We start from the raw sequence: 13,944 nt of genomic DNA, 5'->3' as shown, positions 1-13,944 counted from the left end.
CTGTGTGTGTGGCTCTTCTTGTCTTGACTGCCTCTGGAGTTGATGGAAAGGGATCTCACAGCATGGATCTCTTCATCTTTCCTGTATCCTGCAGTGTTCAGTAGTTGATCAGGTGAATGACTGTCCCTCCTTAAAGCCAGCAATACTTTCGTGCCTCCTGGTACATTGACAATGGATTAGAAATTCTGAAGTTTATTCTAAAAAATGTATTTACAGCACAGATTTATATAAGTGCGAATGTGTCTGCTGGCCATGGAAGGGAGGACCGTCATTTCAACCTTCTTGTTTGCAGGTACAGAAGTGCTGTCGGTGGAGACAGACAACCAGGCGACTTTTATCATTTTGTCAGTCATTCCCCAGCTCCCTCTTCCTAAGATACCAACTTTGCCTCTTGTGCCTTTCATCTGCATCAAGTCCTTTTTGGCTCCCCCCAGTGGGTTCCTCTCTCACTCCATTCTCCTGCTACAGCTTCCTATCACCTGCATTACCTCCTTAGGGCTTTCCTTGTAGGAAGGTTGAATGGGTGTGAGGGTTGGGCCCAAATGTACAGTTTTCCCACTTTAGCACAAAGTGAGAACTTACTCTGACACCTGGAATATTTTAATGCTCATTAACAAAAGGATGGGAAAAGACCTGAGAGAGCCAGAGGTCAGGAGGCAATTCAGGGACTTTCAGAGTTTGGCCAATTTTTTCAGCTTGGTATTAGAGCTCTCTGATTTAGAGGTTTCTGTGTTTTTTTTTTTAAATGCCCTGTTTAAGATAGGAATTAGATTGTTGAAAAATATTCCAAAGTCATGCAGTTTAAGAGCCAAATAAGAGTCACTAGTCCCAGCTGTACTTCAGCTACCACGTACTTCTTTTAGGGTGTGATAACCAGAAGCTGCTAGAAGGGTTTATCAGTGGATGATGTATTCCTTCTTTTTCTCAATTTTTCAACTAAATATTAGAACTTTGGTTCCATGTGTCCTAGAGTCCTCAAGTGAAGACTTGTCATTCTAATTTTCTAGTCTTCGTTCTTCTCCTGAGTTACTGAACAGAGAGCTGTTTTTGTTGAGCTGCATGCTATAGCCTGCCCTTCCTACTGATCTGTAAGCTTTTCCCTTGGCTTTCTTTCTGTTTCCTGCTGCTGCTTGCTTCATAATTGAAGGGAGGATTCAGACCCATCCAGGTAACAAGCTACTGGTTCTGCATGGCCTCTTTATTACTCTGTCGTCTTGTTTGTTTACAGTGCAGTTGCTAATGGATAGTCCTACTTGAAATGCACTATAGGGTGTAGGTTTAAGCAGCAAGAACTGTGCATATCTGGGAGGGGGCTGAGCTCTGCTCATTCATTTCAGGCCATTCTGAAGCTTGTCTAGATTCTCCACTTTTATTGCAAAATGTTTGAGAAGGCAAAATTGGGTTCAGTTTAGAGTGAGGTTGTATCACCATTTTGACAGGCTTCATTCTGTATGTGACAGCCTTGCAGCTGGTTTTAATTTGGTTTGATGGGCTTGGACGAAAGTGCTTGTGTCCGTGGAGATTCTTGTCCTCCTAAGTACTCTACAAATGGCTGGCAGTATTGTATTGTGTTAGGTTGACCACTTTTAATTTTTAATGATTTGATTTTGAGCAACTCTCTCTTTATTCAGAAGCCAATGGTTTTTATAAAACAGAACATGTAGAGAAATACCAGTTACTTCTTTTGTTGTTTTTATTGCTGATGTTAAAAATAATAGTTACAGTGCATGTCTTTTACTTTTAAATAGATGATGCTAAAGCATTGAGACTTCACTGTTGCCTGGAGACATGGATCAGAATCTGATTCCATGTGGAGGATATTTTATGAATTTAGTTATTAGACAACCTATTGTCTTCTGCATATTATAACTCTTAAGTCGATCAGTTTAGTAGTGGGCGGGGAGAGAAAACTCAAGATATTAGATCTATATATTACCCTTTGTGAAAAGCCAAAAATTCTTTCTTCCTCTCCCAGTTTTTCCAGAGGCCTCAGATCCAGCCTCCTAGAGCGACCATCCCAAACAGCAGTCCTTCCATTCGTCCTGGTGCACAGACTCCCACTGCCGTGTACCAGGCCAACCAGCACATCATGATGGTTAACCATCTGCCTATGCCATACCCTGTTCCCCAGGGTCCTCAGTACTGTATACCACAGGTAAGGGAGCCTGGCTTCTAATGGGGATGGGGTGGTGTCTATGATCGATAGACTGGATTTTAGTGGCTTTGGGAGCTTTTTAATTGATTGCACGTCTAGCCATTTTTGCCAATTTTCTTAAAACTGTACAAAGATTCTTACACAAATTTACAAATTGGTAGTGACATTATTTCCCAGTATCATCCTTCCCATGATGGTGTTTCCTGTCATCACTTCGCAGCCAGGGAAGAGCCCTCTTCACTCTCGCTGTCTCTCCTGGACAAACATTTACAGCCACACCTTCAGGTCTTCTCAACAGTCTCTCTACACAGTGCTGTTTTCTAAAACTCCCCTCTGTGTCAAGCGCAAATGTGTGTTTTCTTCTAGTACCCGCCACGGTGGCCCTCCATATGTGGGGCCCCCACAGCAGTATCCAGTTCAGCCACCGGGGCCGGGACCTTTTTATCCTGGACCAGGACCTGGGGACTTTGCTAATGCTTACGGTGAGTAAAAAGCCCAGCCATTCTGTTCACTTGTCATGTTCCTCTTACTCTTTGCTGGATCACATTAGCTATTGCCAATTAGAGGTTTTAAGGATTTTTAAATAAAATCTTACCAACTTTTTTTTCTTGAGTGCTTCTTTAGGGAGTGGCTTACAAGGGAAATGATTATAGAAATATGTGTAGTCAGTAGCACCGGAAGGGACTGGTTATCCTGTTGAATCATGTGGTAGGTTTCTGGTTTCTCCCACCAAACAACTGTCATACACATTTTTATTGTGTTTGGTTAATAGTGTAATATAAAATTGCCTCCTATCCTTGAGTTCTACCCCCCCCACCCCGAACTTTCATCCTCAACCCACTCTATCTCCCATTTCATGTAATATCCATGAAGCAGATATTTCAGTTTGTTCTGTTCTCTGCTATAGACTAAACCCCTGGAACAATGAGTGGCTGGCTACTCTGGGGAGTTTGGCAGTGAGCGATGTGTTCCTTACCTGTAGATATTCAGGCAGAGCTATTGTGCTGGGCACGTTCTGAGGATTGGTTGAGGTAAAAATGCTTTTTGTGGGGGAAGGAGATGGGAGACAGGTTCTCAGTGGTAGCCTGGGCTGTCCTTGAACTCAGAATCCTCCTGCCTCAGCTTTAAAGGTGTTCTTAGTGCATGGATGCAAATGCCAACTAATAGTTGGCCTGTGGGTTGTCAGGGAACTTGGAAGTAATGCCGAGTACTTGTCTAGCACACTTACTATATATGGTGCTTGTTTCATGCCACAGAATTTGAACTGCAAGGAGGAAAATTAGAGGATATTAGGAAATGAAGCTTTAAGGTTCAGTCATCGGTGGTCTTTTATAGTACTAGCAAAGCAGAGGCATTGGGGCTTCAGCTAACTTAACACAGTAATCCACTCACTAAATTTCTTCTGTTGGATATAGTGGCACCATGTTGTTTTTACAGTTACTTGTATTGGGGTAACCAGTCTTTTTTTGGTGGTAAGGTTCTTGGAGTGTAAACCTTTCCATCTTATGGATCAGTACTGCCTCATGGCACTGTTTAAAAATGATTTATCATATAATCTATAAAATCTCAAAACCTCAGCAGCTTTCTTAAATATAGGTCAGCTCTGTTAATTTGTACTCTCACAATAAATATTATCCAAAAATTTTGTAATTATAAAAGCTGAGATTTTCAGAGTAAACATGCTAAAATTAATATTCCCTTAAATTTCATGTTGCTAAGGGTTGTGTTCTGATTGAGACAACCGTTTTCAGTGGTTCCTCCCTGAATTCCAATATGCAACTTCCTTACAGGTTACTAGAATGATCTTTTGACTCTGAAATAGCATACTAAATTCTTCCTCCATGTTGAGGTCTCCGCTTGCTGTTGCTCTTAGTATGACTTTTGTATCATATATGAGAACTAGGAAAGAAGTAATATGTAGCTGTCAATCTGTCATTTTAAACATTGGCTTTTCTATCCTGGCAGTGGTGCACGCCTTTAATCCCAGTACTCAGGCAGCAGAGATCTCTTGAGTTCAAGGCCAACCTGGTCTGCATTATGAGTTCCAGAATGGCCAGGGCTACACAGAGAAACACCATCTTTTAAAAAAAAAAAAATTGAGTTTTTCGTTTTGGAGAGATGGCTCAGAGCTTAAAAAGACTGGATGTTCTTCCAGAGGTCCTGAGTTCCATCCCCAGCAACCACATGGTGGCCCATAAACCATCTATATTGAGATCTGGCTCTCTCTTCTGGCATGCATACATATATGCAGACAGAACATATTAGACATAATAAATAAATAAATCCTTAAAAATTTGACTGTTCTTCCTGTTCCAAATACTCTGCTTTACTTATCTTTTTGAAGCAGCTCTGTTGATGTGCAGTTTCAGCTCATCTGTGATTGACATCTGTTTCTTTTGACAAGGCCCTTTCCTACAAATTATTAGGCATGTCCTATAGCCATGATGTAGTCCGAACATCATCTATACTACACTGTTTCAAAAATGATCTCCATTTCACTATGTCAATAACCAAAACAGTGATGAGAATTCAAAGAGCAGAATGCTGAAAGCTGCTGTCCCTCAGAAATAGCACAAACAGTTGTTATTTTCTTTTTTACTTATTTCAAGTGGGCACTTAACTGTTTCCAGTATTATGAAAGTACTGGACATTTAGAAATCTCACACACCTTTTCCTATTTCAGTGTGTTCTCAGGCACATTTCCATTTTGATATTCTCCCCCCTCCCTCTGTGTGTGTGTGTGTGTGTGTACATGTAGAGGTCACAGGTCAATGCAGAATATATGTAATGGATATTCTGGGGATCTGGTCATCATGCATGTTGGCAGGAACCCTCGTGCAGCTATCTTGCCCTCTCTCCTTCACCTTAATTTTTTTTAAAACAATCCCACATTTGTTTCTTTTAAAAATAGTCTAATCTATTTTTAGAATGAATCATAAATCAAATTTCTACTCACATTCTTTCATCATTTGGATGGATACTTTCAGCTGTAAAAATGTGTTACCAGTTACTGTGCTTCTATCACAATTCAGAATTCTGGCCTACTACATTAGCTCCATTAGTTGCAGACACTTGACCATTTTATGGTGTGCTGTGGCATTCTTCCGCCTTCTTCTTGGAGTCCCTTTGTGTAGCTGTGTTGTTGTCAGATACTTTTCTCTTCCCAGTCCTGCGCCTGTCTTTGTGTGTGTGGGATCAGTTCCTCGCTCTGTGTTCCACTCCTTCAGTCCTTGTCTCCCAGACGGAGACCGTGGTACATGTCCTACCATCGAGTTAGATTCCCACCCTTAGTTTCCAGGTTCAGGATTTTCCTTCCATGTCTGGAAAGGTAGAATTGTTGAAGTGTTTGACAATTTTGAGGAAAGTAGAGTGCCGAATACTTAGACTGGCCTCCCATGTTGACAGAACTTTTAGATTTTTAAGGGTATGGTTAGTGGTAGCAGTTAATATTGATAAAGAAAAGGAGAGAGAATTTGCCATATGACAGGCCTTGCTACACTGTTTTGACCTAGTCTACCCCTCCTGCACCTTTCCCTTTTTCTCCTGGGCCTCTGGGACTCTGGCTCCTTGAGCTGCTAGGAGCCCTCAGGCACATTTGAGCTGTGTGGTGAGTGGGAAATTGAATTATGATAAAACAAAACTAGAGGCATTTGTTCTGTTCTCCAGCAAGAAACCCTGTGTGTTGTGACGTTGATGGACAGTGACAACACTGCTGTTGTGAGTGTGTCGTGAGGTGTCCCTGCTGTACACTTAATGACTACATAGCTTCATTTCTAAGGCCAGTGCAAATTTTCTTGTTTTTTTTTCCAGAACTATGTTGTACAAGACATTGTGTTAAATATTTTATACAATGTAGATGTCAAGATAATTCTGTCTTTAACATCTCACAGTACACGTTTAATTGTTATACTTGGAATTGTATCAATAAGATGAAGCCTTTAATACTGAATATGTGTACATCACTAATTCCCTTATCTTTTCACTATCCTAGGCAAGTAAAATGGCTAAAATTTAACATAATCAAAAACTGAACCATACGGGATTAGTACATCTTTAATTTTGCCAGTAAGACCTTTAAAAACTATTTGCTGTCAGTATTATTTTATATTGGAAGAATGTTTCAAAAAGAAACAAGACGTAAAATAGCACCAGTTATTTATAAAGATGTCACGTTGAGAAATCTTTAAGAATATATAAGTTTGGGTATGATAGCAAATATCTGGAATCCCAGCACTCCAGGCAGAAGTCCCAGAAAAGTAAATAAAAGATTTGTTTATGTGTATGTGAATTTTGAGGCTCTTAGTGTGTGAGTTTTACTCACCTCATTCCTGCTATTCATATGGTCTAGGTTGGGAATCCACTGAGATTGTCTGAGAAGGTGGGCATCTCAGGCTTTGAAGGTTGTGATCCCTGCTTTTGCTCTTTCCTTCTCTACTGCAGATAGATAGTAATGCTGCTCAATGGGGGTGTCTTCAGTATAACACCTAATTATAAAATAAATGGTTGATTTTTGCCTTTTGCTCGTTGTTTACTGAGTCCTGTTCTAAGCAACCCAATCTCATTTCCCACTCAAGAACCTTGAGGTCAAGAGACATGAACTAACTTAAGTGATAAATGTTCTCATTTTTATAGCTATGTGTTCCTAAGTGTTCTTGGTGGTCTCAGAATTTGGGTTCATTCATAAAAAGAAAACTCCTGTTTGGTTCAGTCAGTTTCCTGCCCTGCTGGAAAAGCTGAGAAAGCTCCATGTTTTATTGATTGTCTTAGCTTATGCTGAGATCAGCAATCTGTACCTCGCTGACTGATCAGCCATCTGCAGATATGTGACAAAACAACATTCTCACCAGTTCTCTTCTCTTGTGTCACCTTTTGTATCTTATTTCATTTAGTCCGGGAAGTCTGGCCAGATGAGCAGCCTCAGTGTTTGATGCCATAATAGTATGCTTGCTGCATTGGGGCGGGGGAGCAGAAGGGCTTCATTCCCTTTGATCTTCCTGCAACTGTAGTGTGGCCCTCTGCCTAGATCTTGTCCAAACCACTTCACCAGATGCCACAGATACCCAAAGAGTCTGACACTGCCTCGTGTAGCTCCGAGGAAGCTACATTTGGAGATATTACAGTGCAGTGACCTTAGAGTGTTCCTTCCTGTGCATCAGACCCTAGCCTAACCACGCCACCGAAGGACAGTGCTGTAGCCCTTGCCTCTCTTCTGCAGTGTCACTTTCAGTCTTTCCCTTTGGGATGAGTCACCAGGGAGGGTACCCAAACCCAGTACTCAACAATAATATGGGGCAGGGACTTCTAGTCTCCTGTTTAGTTATAGCCTTGTTTCTGTGTTTTTCCTTTAAGCAAACATTAAATTTAAAAGTCAGAATCTTATCCTGGTGGTGATGGCACATGCCTTTAATCCCAGCACACAGGAGGTGGAGGCAGACAGATCTTTGTGAGTTCGAGGCCAGCCTGGTCTACAGAGGGAGTTCCTGGACAGAGAAACCTTATCTTGAAAAACAACAGCAACAAAGACAGTGTTGCTGTACAGCCCTGTTTGGCCTGGAATTCTCTGTAGACCAAGCTGGCTTTGAGCTCAGAGATCTGCCTGCCTATGCCTCTCAAGTGCTGGCATTAAATGCGTACACCACCACTCCTGACATAGCAAACTTTTTAAGGAGATGAAAGAGTTATCTATCTTCACAATCTTTATTGTCTTTCTTCCTACTCTCTGTTGAGCTTTCACCCAGCAGCTTTTATAAGCATGCTTTCTGCTTTGACAGAGTTTAGCCCAGCCTCAGATTGACAAAGGGGGCTCATCTGGAGACCAAAGACTGCTGGTTCCCTCCCCTCCCCCCTCTGCCAAACTGAGTGGTTACTTTCTGTCCCTAATCTCAGAACTGACCTATGCACTCTCCTGTTTGTTATTTTTGAGACAAAGTTTTACTCTGTAGCCCATGCTGGATTTGAACTCAGGATCTTGCAGCCTCAGCTCAGTGCTGGGATGGTTGCGTGCCCCACGACTCCCCCATGCCTGCCTCCTTCCCAAATAGCTGCAGCTGCTGCCTTTGTTTACCTCCCTGCTGGTTTTTCTTCTGTGGCCTCTGACAAAGATGGCTTCTTGGGCTTCTTTATCTGCTCTCATTTTCTGGTTTATGTAATCCCATGGTTTTGGTGTTGCTTATTACAAAAACCTTTGCTAGTTTGGTTGGTTACTCCTTTAATCCAGCACTCAGGAGGCAGAGGCAGAGGCAGCTGGATCTCTTGAGTTTGAGGCCAGCCTGGTCTACAGAGAGAGTTTCAGGACAACCAGGGCTATACAGAAAAACCTTTCTCCAGAAAAATAAAGAAACCAGAAAAGCCTTTATTGATTACAAAATTAATAACTTTAGAGGCTGAAGATGTTGCTCAGTTGGTAGAGTGTCTACTTAATCTGCAGAGAGCTCTGTGTTCCATCGTGGACACCCCATAAACCTGTATCATGATACAGCCTTCTGATTCTAGCACTGGGAATGTAAAGTCAGGAGAATTGGAAGTTTGGGTCTATCTCGACTACCTAGGCAGCTCTGTGTCAGCCTTTGTTGTTTAATGCCCTGGATGAAAGTAAGCAGACATACATGGGTACCTAGTTCATGCCTGTTTTGTGACTAGTAATCTTCTCCAACAGCTCCAGAATTGAAATCCTTTTGTTTCTGGCTATTTCTTTCATGTTCCATGTTTCCCTGAGTAGTTCACTCTGTTCTTTCTCTCAGGCAAAACAAAAATTTTTTTTTTAAAAAAGAAATCTTCAACAATTTTTCTTTTCTAAATATGTTTTCTTCCATACCATTATCCAGTCAACAGATATTGAAGATTGACTTTCTATTTCCGCACCATCTCTCCTTTCCCCTTATTCTGTGTACCACGACTTGATAGTAATTAGAACAGTAGTCTACATTTTGGATATTTAAAAAACAAAAAAAAAACCTTTGTGTGTCTAGGTCTGTCTGGGGAGAAGATAGCTTTGACCGTTGGACAGTAGAGTCAGCATGAATAAAGTCTGTCTTTTAACTTGACTGTGATTGTTGTCAGCGTGTTTGAGGGATGGGGGTAGGAAGAGGGTGCAAATAGAAGGGGGGTAGGAAGAGGGTGCAGAAAGTGGAACTCAGCTCGGAGGTTGGTTCTTCTTGGGACGTTGTCTTTCCTGCTATCTTCTGTTCAAGGACTTGTAGGGAGCATCACCACGGGCCCTCGTAGCTATGCCTCTTCACCTAACCAGCGACCCGCCGCGGCTCTGGCTCTTCATACTGAAGAATTTGCATCATCTCTACCCCAAACAAAAGTCCCAGAAGACAGTCACTTAGAGAGTCAGAACTGTGGGCCTCAGGACAAGATTCTTTCTGAAAGCGATGCTGTAACCAGGATACACCAGATAATCCTGGCGTAGCTCTGTAGGAATTTGGCACTGAACTGTTTTATTTAGATTCTTTTGGTGTTTAGAGATATTACATATTTTAGGGGTAATTTCTTGACTACCATAGTAGCTGGAGGAGAGAGGTTGGGAATGCTATCCAGGTTTGTAGTGGCTCCGGCCTACATCCCAGGGAACCAGAGGCAGGGGGATCCGACTTGCAGATCAGTGTGGGCCACTGAGTCAAAACCCTATATGAAGCGAAGAAGAGTCCTTGGTAGTTTGTTTTAATTTTCCCAAGAGCTTGTTCAGGGCACCACACCATTGCAGGCCTGTAGTATTTGACAAAATAACTGAATGCTTCTTATTTTGTTCTAATTCCTTAGGAACGCCTTTTTACCCAAGTCAGCCAGTGTATCAGTCAGCATCTATCATAGTGCCTACGCAGCAGCAGCCCCCTCCAGCCAAGAGAGAGAAAAAAACTGTAAGAGATCTTCATTGATTTGTCATAAATTGGGGCATATAATCATTTCTCAACCAAGCATATCTGATCATTACCAACCTTAGTGTATGGAAGTGACTGTGCCATTTCTTCCTCTCCCTTGTGTCGCCACCTCCCCCAGCCTAGATTGTTTCTGGGCACTTAGCTAGAAACTGCATACCTATTCCCCTAGTGTCACCTTTTCCCAGCTAGGTGCACTGCATGCTTGAGTGGATCCTGACTCTCCTTTACTGCAGTGCTGAGCAGCAAGTTTGAACTGCCAGAAGAAAACGGTAGCACCAAAGTGAAAGAGCCAAAATCCAAAGAGTCACAAGGAGGGGGAGGAAACTTTGGAAGACAGAAACAGCAAGCAGAATTTAGTAAATATATCTTATTTACACTACATTATTATAAAGGTGTTGCCTCTGTCTAGTAAGACACACCCAAGAGCCCAGGACTACATACATACAACTGGGATTGCAGGATGTTTTGTAGAAGACTGCCCTCCAGCCTTTTGCCCAGCAGAACATACACAATAAATGATGCTGACTGTCAGTCAGTAGTGCCCACATCTCCACAGGTGCCCCAGGAGGGAGTGGAGCTGTCCAGCACTCCCGAAGTGCTCTTATTTAAAACAAGTAAAGGATTCAAATTTGGTGCTTTGGCTAGAAATAAATGACTTATGAACATATCACCGTAAACAGAACAATCCAATTTAGCATGACACTGCAGGCAAGAAATGAGACTTTAAAGTGTTAAGTCAGTATAGTAAAGTTGACTGAATGGCAGTCCGCAATGCTGAGAGAAATGGTGCTAACGGAAGTAAAAGGTAGTGATGATGGAGATCGTTAATAAGAAAAGAGGAAGCTGGATGTGGTGGCATACACTTGTTATCTGAAGGGGAGGCTGAAGCAGGAGGATTGATCAAGTTCTAGAGCAGCCTGGGCTACATAGAAAGACAGTTTGAAAAACAAACAAAAGGGCTGATAATGACACCTATGTCCCTGTAGCCTTCCAGATATTCTAAAGTTTTTTGATAGTGAATTCTATGAAGGTTTCAAGCAATTAGTTACCTTACTAAGTCGTGCAGGTAATACACTTCAGAAGGGATCTTACTTTCTACCCCACTGTCCCAGCTCCGATGTCCTGGACCCAGGTACTCCACTCTCATTAGAGCACCATCCTCTTTGACATCCGTAAGCATGGAGAGTCATTGAAAGTTCACAGGAAGCTCATGCTACTGTGTTGTGTTCCACTCCAGCTTAGAGATCCTCTGTCAGTACATTTAGATCTGCCTCATCCTTCCTAGTGCTACTTTGATAATTTAACTGTATAAATTTAGGATAATATTGATCTGTTCTGTTCCCTATTGGCTTGAATGATGTGTCTGGGCATTTACTTGGAAAAAGCAACAGTACAGCCAGCGTCCTTACAGGAGTGCACAGAGTCTGCATGCACGCCGCAGCCAGCATCCTTACAGGAGTGCACAGAGTCTGCATGCACGCTGCAGTCAGCATCCTTACAGGAGTGCACTAGTGTACATGAACGCTGCAGCCAGCATCCTTACAGGAGTGCACATTGTGTACAGAGCACACTGTGGCCAGCGCCCTTATAAAAGTATACAAAGTTCTGGGCAGGTGAAATCCTACTCCTAAATCTTAGCAAATGTATGTATTTTGTTAGTGAGCTTCAGAGGACTATTTAGAACATTTAAAACCTATTCAGGCACTTTGTTATTCTTAAACTATCTCTGGCTCTCCTTGATATTAAGAACTATAAGTAGAATCAATGTATTTGGCAGTCTTTTACAAGCGTATTTTACTTTTTCGACCTAGAAATTCAGTCGGCTCAGTCCTACTTACCTTGCTTTTAGTTCTTTTTATATTTAGTTCGTGTTGCAGCTTGTTACTACATTTGTGTTGAGATGACCCTATATGGTTTTGTGATTGAGGTGGAGATTGACAAATTTAATAGTTTTCTCCATGTGTACCTTTGATTCATCATATAAATGTCGTACATAGACACCTAGGTTTATACTTAACATTTTATTTAATTTTGTAGATAAGAATTCGAGATCCAAATCAGGGAGGTAAAGACATAACAGAGGAAATTATGTCTGGAGGTGGCAGCAGAAATCCCACTCCACCTATAGGAAGACCCACATCCACACCCACTCCTCCTCAGGTAAGTAGAGTGAGCATGGTGGTGGGTGCTGGGCACCAGTTCACTAACCTCTACTGGCTGTCTTTTCTGGTGGTCACTTTCTGTACTTCCCACTTTCGTTGGTTGTCTCATAGCTTGAATATTGCTAAGACAGACATGTTTCTCTTTCCAAGTTGCTTTAAGACATTATTGGTGATGTTTCTGTGTATTGACTTCACATTCAGAGCACAGTTGCTGCTGCTATTCCTAGGGACCTATTGCGTGATATCCAAAGAAGCTGTGTTTGTGTGGAAAACACCTTATTGGATGATCATTTTGTGAGTTCAGTCTAGAGCCTTAGGAAATGCTGTGGAATGACATGATGGCATTGAGAATTGAAGCATTTTAGCCGACTGCGATGCTTCAGATGACTGCCCCTGTTAGAGCAAGTTTGGATGGATCGATGACAGGCGTTTCGTATTGTTGAAGACTATACAGATGAGCTTCTTGTGTGGAGTGTATCACCTCTGCTTATTTCCAGGAACTGTATATACATTTTGTTGGTACTGGTAAAGAATGTGTCTATGGTCTTGGAAGGAATCCTAGCATCTCAGCAGGAGCTAGTTTTTTAGCTAATTGTAACTTGTAATTAAAAATAAAATTGGTTTCCTAAATTTGAAACTTTATTTAGTTGCTGGATGACTTTCCAGTTTTCTCAGTCGCCTGGAGTCCAACAGACAGAAGCAGCTGTTAAGGGCATGGTTTGCTTTTCTCTGTGGTTGGAAGTCGAGTCCTCAGAACTAGTATACAAATAGGTAATACAGAAGACACATCAGGATAGCGACCCATTGACTTGATTATTGTCACAGAAGTACATGGAAGATGTACACTTAAATAATGAGAACACTGAGTGCTTGTTTGATTTAGAACCCTTATAAACCCACAGACATGAGATAGTTTGAATGGCTCTGTTGTGTAATGATATATTTCACCTCGAAATGATGATTCTCCATGAATGGTTTGTCTCAGTCCCCATTACAGAGAAGCGAAGAATATGTGGCCCCCTAGATAAGAGAGTGTCAAGATTGTTAAAGAACTTTTTAAAAATTGTCCTTCTTGAACGTCTGAGTGATTAAGAATATGGTTTCTTCTCTATATTTGAACTTGAAATAGGGAGAGTTTCTAAATTGAAATGACCTACATGGACAGCCGTGTCTAACACTATAGGAAAGTTTACAATTGATTGATCAGGACATTGACATTTGAGTGTGTTTTCAAACATCAGTTAAAATAGAGTGTAGTTGATAACATCTGTTGATTGTCTTTAAATTCTATATCTTTCTACATTTAAATCCTTGGTAAGGTCTGCCTGGTGGTTTTTGTTTAGTTTTTTTTTTAAGATTTATTTTTTATTTTGTGTGTGTTTGTGTGTTTGTGTAAATGTCTGACTTATGTATGGATGCCCTTAGGGACCAGAAGGTAGTATCTCGTGGAGCTGGAGTTACATGCTGATGTTGGTGTTCGGAACCTAACTCAGGTCTTTTGTAAGCACAGTGAGTGCTTTTGGTCCATTTCTATTCAACATGTTCCTGTCTTTTAATCTTGCAAGTATAATCCTATGCTTTTCCAGCCCATCTTCAGTCCTTCCCTCTTTTCCTGAGATCATGGACATGAACATAAGTATTGGTGTCAGTGTATCCTGAACTCCTGAACCCATTGAGTACATTTGTAGCAGATAGAGACATACAGTCATTGATCACAATAGAAGAGCTTCTTTTTGAGTATTGT

General features: G+C 41.5%; 1 protein-coding gene across 6 annotated transcripts in view; it reads left to right on the top strand.

Annotated features, from left to right (window-relative positions):
- The window catches only part of Eif4g3 (eukaryotic translation initiation factor 4 gamma 3), a 230,731-nt gene that overhangs the window by 104,803 nt on the left and 111,984 nt on the right, over positions 1–13,944 (top strand). For 3 of the 6 annotated variants that reach the window (XM_087906998.1, XM_087906999.1, XM_087906997.1), the window contains 5 exons: positions 1,148–1,168; positions 1,976–2,175; positions 2,525–2,637; positions 9,920–10,017; positions 12,076–12,198. In XM_087906998.1, the coding sequence (XP_087763124.1) occupies positions 1,148–1,168; positions 1,976–2,175; positions 2,525–2,637; positions 9,920–10,017; positions 12,076–12,198 (555 nt within the window). Of the gene's footprint in view, positions 1–1,147; positions 1,169–1,975; positions 2,176–2,509; positions 2,638–9,919; positions 10,018–12,075; positions 12,199–13,944 lie in introns of those variants that run through there. The other 3 variants (XM_087906995.1, XM_087906996.1, XM_048443329.3) reach the window with 1 other exon arrangement.

Source organism: Myodes glareolus, chromosome 6, assembly GCF_982192425.1.
Source record: "Myodes glareolus chromosome 6, mMyoGla1.1, whole genome shotgun sequence".
NCBI lineage: Eukaryota > Metazoa > Chordata > Mammalia > Rodentia > Cricetidae > Myodes > Myodes glareolus.
The sequence above is the reverse complement of the archived record's forward strand: the minus strand, read 5'-3'. Positions and strand labels throughout refer to the sequence as shown.